General features: G+C 35.5%; 1 protein-coding gene across 1 annotated transcript in view; it reads right to left on the bottom strand.

Moving 5' to 3' along the window:
* Positions 1-7,559, bottom strand: part of PPP4R4 (protein phosphatase 4, regulatory subunit 4) — a 99,049-nt gene that overhangs the window by 53,098 nt on the left and 38,392 nt on the right. Inside the window, exon 3 of the mRNA XM_006767956.2 lies at positions 6,692-6,794. Within this exon, the coding sequence (XP_006768019.2) occupies positions 6,692-6,794 (103 nt within the window). The remainder of the gene's footprint in view (positions 1-6,691; positions 6,795-7,559) is intronic.

The following is a 7,559-nucleotide window of genomic DNA, read 5'->3' as shown; positions in this document are numbered from 1 at the left end:
GTGGGGTGGGAACCGGGTTGAGAGGAGCTATGGGGGAGCGGGGGGAAGAGGAACAACTGTAATAATCTGAACAATAAAGATTTAATTTTAAAAAAAAAGAAAACAATCTGCAGGTTAAGGATGATGACAGGATATGGGGAGGGGTGCAGGTGTATGTACAGAAACATTTTGGGTTAATATTGTTTTGATAGTAAATCAAGAAGAAAAAATAAAAAGGAACTTCTTTCAGTAATGGCAGAGTAGGTAATTCTGATCAGTTCTCCTGAAGAGGATAATATAAAAAGCTTGAAAAAATATACAAATCAGCTGCATAAAGGCATCTGGAAATGAATAAGGTTACTCATCCAAAATTTAAAAATTACCCAACTTAGATTACCCATTACTAGCAAGATCGCCCATTACTAGAAAGATCGTCCATTACTAGAAAGATGGCCCATTACTAGCAAGATGGCCCATTGCTAGCAAGATTGCCCGTCTAACAAATAATAGAATTCCAGAAAGGTTACCATGCAATTTGGGGCCTGTTTTTTTCCTCTGGGACCATCTGCTGATTCTAGAAAAGGCTCCTTAGTGGCTAAAAGCTTAACTGCCTTTTTTAACAGCCTCTAAGAAGCGCTGGTAAGACCCTGGGATAGGATAAGGGCAATCCATCAGCAAACTGACCTTTGCAGGGAGAACAGCCCAGCTTCAAATCATCCAACACCTAAAATGGGTTAAGTGAGACTTTATTGCTAGTGCAGTTAAGCAGCTGCCAGAAGATAAAATATTCCTTTCTACAGGAAAATATCACCCTGGGCCTCAAACTATTTCCACAAATAATGTATTGAATTCAAGATCAAGCACACAATCAATACTATCCAGGCACACGAAGAGATAATATGAATCAGAACCAGCGGAAGCAACAGAAAATAGAAGTGCACCCACAGGAGCTCCAGGTATTGGTGTATCTGATGCATGCCTGGTTCAAAGATACAATTGAAAAATTCAACAGAAAATTCTAAGACATAAAAGAAAGGATGTGGCAGATTTTTTAAAGAGCTAAACAAAACTTCTAGACCAGAAAACTAATAATCAAAACCAATAATCAGAACGAATCACAAAGAGAAAATGACAAAAATAAAAAAGGTAAAAGACAGAGATACTATGGAAAGGTGTAATATGTAAGAAATTTGAGACCTAGAGAGATAGCAGAGAGGTGATCAGGCAGAAGCAACATTTAAAAACATCTGCAAAGACTTTTTTTAGCACAGATATTCTAGACTGCGTAGAGATTTATTTGCATTTATCTAATGACTAAGCATGCTGAACATCTTTTCTTATGCTGATTAGCCATCCAAAAATCGTCTTTGGTGAAGTATCTGTTCAAATTTTTGCTTGTTTTTAAAAATTGGGTTGTTTTCTTATTATTGAGTTTGAGAGTTCTTTATGTATTTTGAAGACATGTTCTTATCAGAGAGATGATTTATAAATATTTCCTGCCATTCTGTCACCTGTCTTTTCATTCTCTTAACAGTGTCTTCTGAAGAGTAGAAGCTTTAAGTTTCATGAGCCCAAATTTATCAAAATTTTCTTCTATGGGTGATGCTTTTCATGTCAAATATAAAAACAACTTTGCCTAATCCAAGGTCACAAAGATTTTTCTCTACAAGTTTTTATCATTTTGGTTTTCAATTCTTAGGTTTATAATCTATTTTGAGTTCATTTTTGTATGTGGTACAAGGTACAGACTTTTTCCCAATTGACCCAGCACCATTTGTTGAAAAAACTGTCCTCGGTACATGGACAGGCCTTTGCACCTGTGTTAAAATCAATTGGCAATGCACATGTAGAGGGCTTTTTTTCTCTATATATGTCCCATTGATTTGTCTCTATACCAATATCACATGGTCTTCATTGCTATAGCTGTATACAATGTCTCAAAATCAGGTAGTAAAAGTCCTCCAACTTTGTTTCTCTTTTTCAAAATTATTTTGGCTATTCTTGGTCCTTTGTATTTTCATATGAATTTTAGAATTAGCTTGTAATTTCCTACCAAAAAAAAAAACTAACCTCCTGGAATTTTTATTATTTTGCATTAAATATATAGATTGATATGGGAAGAACTGGTATCTTAACAATTTTGAGTTCTCTGATCCATGAACATGGTGTCTCTTTCCATTTACTTAGTCTCATGTTATTTCTCTCAGCAATGTTCTATAGTTTTCAGTATACAGATCTCGCATGTCATTTTTCAGATTAATCTCTAAGTATCACATACTTTAGCACTATTGGGATAGGTTAAGAAAAAGTTCAATTTCCAATTGCTTGTTTTCGTGATTTGTATATTGATCTTGTATCCTGAAACATTTCTATATTCAGCAAATGCTAGTATTTTTCTTTTGTAGATTCCATCATAAATGATAATGTTATGTGACCAAAAAAAAAACCACAACAAAACACGACTGTTTTTCTTCTTTCTCTGCAATGTGGATCCCTTTCATTTCTTTTTGTTGATTTATCGCACTGTTTAGAATGTCTAGTAGTGTTGAACAAACACGGTAGGAGCCCACACACTTGACTTGTTCCTGATCCAAGCCACCATCAAATATGAAGGCCAGTTCTATAGTTTCCTAATGCTCCCATTCCAATCTACTTTACACACAAGTAAAATGATCACTGTAAAATATGAATGGGCAAGTCACTGCTCTGCTTAAAGCCCTCGATTTTCCACTGTCCTGAGAAAGAACAACTCTTGCATGCTCTGTCACTGCCCATCACTCTAACATCTTTTTAAGTCACGCCCGACCCAGAGCACTGGGTTCCAACCAAACGTGCCTCTTTCAGTTCCCCCAAGCTCTTTCATCCTAGGGGCTATGACTGCTCTCTCAGCCGGGATCCCTCATTCCTGACTCTTCAAATGTCTGCTTCCTCCTACCTCTTCAGTTTTAAGGGCTCCTCAACAAGGCTTTCTTTGACCTCCCAATGCACAGTAAGTTCCCCCTGGCACTCCCTCCTGATATTTACACTCACCTACTTATTTTATGTGTGTTCCCCATTCTGAACTGTAACCTCCTTGACAGCCAGTTCTCTATTTTATTCACCTCTATTTTCTCAGTGCTCAGAACAAGTGCCAGCACATGGAAGGCACTCAGTAATATTTACATATGAATCAAAATGCCAGTATCATTAAACACTCACTTCTATTACAAGATTGCTTTTTTATAAGATTAACTAAGAAATTAGCCCTGGCTGGTTTTGCTCAGTGGATAGGGCGTGAGCCTCTAGACCAGCCGTGGGCAAACTACGGCCCGCGGGCCGGATCCAGGCCGTTTGGCTATTCTATCTGGCCCGCGGAGCCAAAAGAGCGGAGGGTTCTCTTGCTCTCCCCTCCGCTCCTTCACCAGCAGAAGTGTTAACATGTATTAGTTCACACAAACACTCCATCCATGCTTTTGTTCCGGCCCTCCGGTCCAGTTTAAGAACCCATTGTGGCCCTCGAGTCAAAAAGTTTGCCCACCCCTGCTCTAGACTGAAGGGTCCCAGGTTCGATTCTGGTCAAGGGCACATGCCCAGGTTATGGGCTCAATCCCCAGTGTGGGGTGTGCAGGAGGCAGCCAATCAATGATCCTCTCTCATCATTGATGTTTCTATCTCTCTCTCCTTCTCCCTTCCTCTCTGAAATCAATAAAAATATATATTTTTTAAAATAGAAATTATGCCCATGGCAAAAGTGAAAAAAGTGGCACTGCGTAATTTTTTTGTCATTTTACCACTTGAAAGTAACGACTCCCAGAAGTAAGGCAGAACTGAAGACAGTGCTTACTATAAGTACAAATACTTCTTAATATCTTAATACAATGATTTAAAAATGAGTTGCACATAACATAGTTTTATAATTTGACATGAGGTTGTTTAAAAGTTTAGCTGCCTACATTATATAGCAAACCCTCTTTAACAATCATTATTATTGCCCCATAAAGTCTTATCCAGTTGCTTAATTCTTCAGCATTTTTAGATATAGTCAGAATCACACAATTAAATACTCTCCTATGCCTATTCTTCAATTGTTTTCCATATAGTTTTTAGGCCTACTTGATATAGAATCTAATCTGGGACTGAATTCCATCTTTTTGTATTTTTTAGTACAGAGCAAGATAATTGAGAATCCTAAATAAAGGACTGCATGTTGATTAACTCAAGAAACGAATGAAATTATTTCATCAAATATTTTCTTAGTATATATTCATTAGTATACATTTTCTTTATAGTATCCATTTATTCAGTTTTCTATAATATGGATTAATTTTTATTACTTTAAAAGGTTATTAAAGTCATCTTTATAGCTCAGTTATATAGTTTCAGCAGACACATTTGATTCTTTGTGTAAATATACTCTATAGATGAGTATAGAATATTCTTTACATATTCCCATAAAATTAATATTGGGGGAGTTATTTAATTAACTTTATTGTAACCTCATTAGCAAAACGATTTTTTTCAAAATAATTTAGAATCCTCAAGGTCACTACTCTCTATCCTTCATTTTTTATTTTTACTTCATGAAACTTTGGACATTCAATACCCTCTGTGCACCAGATTTAGCCTGCTCAACACAGTATGCGTATAGCATGCTCAATATATTTAGCTTTAAATTTAATTCATATAATATAGAATAACTTTATTCTTAAGAGTGCGTATAGCATGCTCAATATATTTAGCTTTAAGTTTAATTCATGTAATATAGAATAACTTTATTCTTAAGAGAGAGAAACATTAGTGTGAGAAATATCAGTTTCCTCTCATACGTGCATTAAACCTGCAACCTAGGTATGTGCCCTAAACCTTTTGGTGTATGGGACAACACTCCAACCTACCAAGCCACCCAGCCGGGGCTAGAATAACTCTTAATCAAGAGGACCTAACTACCTGTTCCTTATAATGCTGTTTAATTGGCACTTCCAGGTGTTAAGCTAACAAGCATAGGTCAGTTAATATCACTGAAGTTGAATGTAAAATTAAACTGTGTAGACTTAATTCCATTTAAATTATAGCATGATTCCGGGAAAATAGATATGAAAAGTCTTGATTCACTTTTGAATCACATGCAATGCTAAAATAAACATAATAAACACCTCAATTCATTGTAACAACAACAACAAAAAAAAAAACACCTCATTCTGCCAGGATAGAAGGGTAGGTATCTTGTAAAAATAACATGGTACATCCCTACATCTAATTTAAATCATGGTAATTGGAACCATGCTATATATGTCTATATATGCCTAAAAATAAAACACAAGGGTACACTAATAATTACAGTATTTTAAACACATATAAATTAATTTAAAAGTTAGGGGAAAGTTACAACCAAACAGAAAGCCAAAGAAAAGTATACAAAACTATTAGCAAACATAATCCCCATTAGTATGTAACCTCCCTGACCCCATAATAGGTAAGCTCCCTAAGGACACATAGATTGTTGTCTGTTTTGTTCATTCAAGTTCTTAAGACCAGCACTTTGCACATAGGTACAAATGAATAATAAATCTTGTATTTTTTAACAATATATATTAACTAAAGGCCTGGTGCACGAATTCAGCACCATGGGGTCCCTGGGCCTGGCCTGTGGGATCAGGCCGAAACCAGCTCTCCGACATCCCCGAGGGGTCCTGGATTGCAAGAGGGCGCAGGCCAGGCTGAGGGGCCCCACTGGTGCACGATCGGGACTAGGGAGAAATGAGGGAGGTTGGCCAGTGGGAAGGGACCATGGGAGGGCTCCAGGGCTTGTCTGGCCAGTTTCACTCAGTCCTGATCAGCCGGACCCCAGCAGCATGCTAACCTACTGACTGGAGCGTCTGCCCCCTGGTGGTCAGTGCTCGTCATAACAAGCAGTTGAGTGGCCTTAGCACATCATTAACATATTACACTTTGATTGGTTAAATGGCCGACCCGTTGACCAAACACTTAGCATATTGGGCTTTTATTATATAGGATAGCCCATAAATAACTAAATAGAGGAAAGAATATTCTAATAGATCAAATATTTTTTGTTTATAGCAGGAAAACTAATTCTGAAGAATTTAGGAAGCAATAAAATGAATATAAAACTAAAATTGTGATGGCCCAATTCAATCTTTATTTGATGATTCTTTAGAAGTCACACCACAGGGTCATTTTTTAAAATATCAGTGAAATTATATATTATCAATGTTGTTGAATACTATTAATATAAATTTAACTTAACAGAATACCAAATAATATAGATTAACCAAGTAACATATATGCATATACAAATAGCCCACAGACACAAATAATAATGTGGGAAGAAGGGAGCAAAGGAAGTGGGTGGAGGGGGGGCAAAGGGAAGAAAAATGGAGGACATCTGTAATACTATCAATAATAAAAAAAATTTAAAAGATAGCTATGATTTTGTAAAACTAAAATTTTTCTGAGATACTGAAAAGCTAACTTTATTAAAATGTCTCTACTCAGAAAATGACTAAAGAAATCTTTATTTCAACTAAGATCTGGATTTCTCCATTTCCATCAACTAATTTCCCTAAATATTTTCATCACAATACAAAATGTGTATCATAATACTTCCTCCACTCAATGATTAAGGTACAAAAGATCAGCCATCAAAAGCTCTGAAGTTTTCTTCTGACAATGAAAAAAAAATGGCAAATTCAAAACTCATTTCGCACCAACTTACTCTAACTTTTGGCAAGACTCTCCGAAGTGTCTCAGCAGGATTCTGTCGCATCAAAAACGGGAGATTTGCAATCACACTTGTTCCCTGGATATCTTGACCAGCACTTACAGAGAAAAGACAAATTTACAATTTGTAATTGTAAGCTGAATACCTAGTTTATGACTATAAAAAGCAGATTAATTTGAAAAATGGCTGCTTTTAATGACAAACACTAAGACTTTGACAAAGTTTTAAATTTCAAACACCATTACTTAAATACAAAAATAAAACCAGGACAGAAATTACATTAAGTAAATCTTATAACATGTGCATGAAAATATTAAGCTCATGCTAAAAACAAGATTAACTTTTAAGTTTAAAAGTTTTTAAGACTATTATTAAATACTTTAAAATTCTACCTCTTTTTTTTTGTATGACCTACCAATTTGCTGTATTGTCTAAAAAATATAAATGGAAAGTTTTCATCATGGTGAAATATTAATAATCACTACAACAGGAATAGCAACAAAACCAACTATACAGAATCATACAACTTCCTTCTGTTATAATGAAGTTACCTGTGGCCAGCCTAGACTAACTCTGTGAGTTGCCAGAACTTCTTAAAGAAATACTCAACATTCTTAAAGGTCAGTGGGGTATATTTATACAGTATCTTTTTGACATATTATTCATTAGATCACTAAAGTTTTATCAAAATAATCTCAGTGATGCTCTAGTGGTCTAAATACTTTAGAAAAGGTGTTCAGATTCATCTGAAAAACCAGTTCCATACAAAACATTCTTTGATTTTAAAACATAAACTCTAAGATTTCTAAGTACCTGACATACTAGTGTGTGTATATATATACACACACATATATATAGTGTA

The sequence above is a fragment of the Myotis davidii genome, unplaced genomic scaffold, assembly GCF_000327345.1.
Source record: "Myotis davidii unplaced genomic scaffold, ASM32734v1 scaffold443, whole genome shotgun sequence".
NCBI lineage: Eukaryota > Metazoa > Chordata > Mammalia > Chiroptera > Vespertilionidae > Myotis > Myotis davidii.
This window is presented reverse-complemented; position numbering and strand designations above follow the sequence as displayed.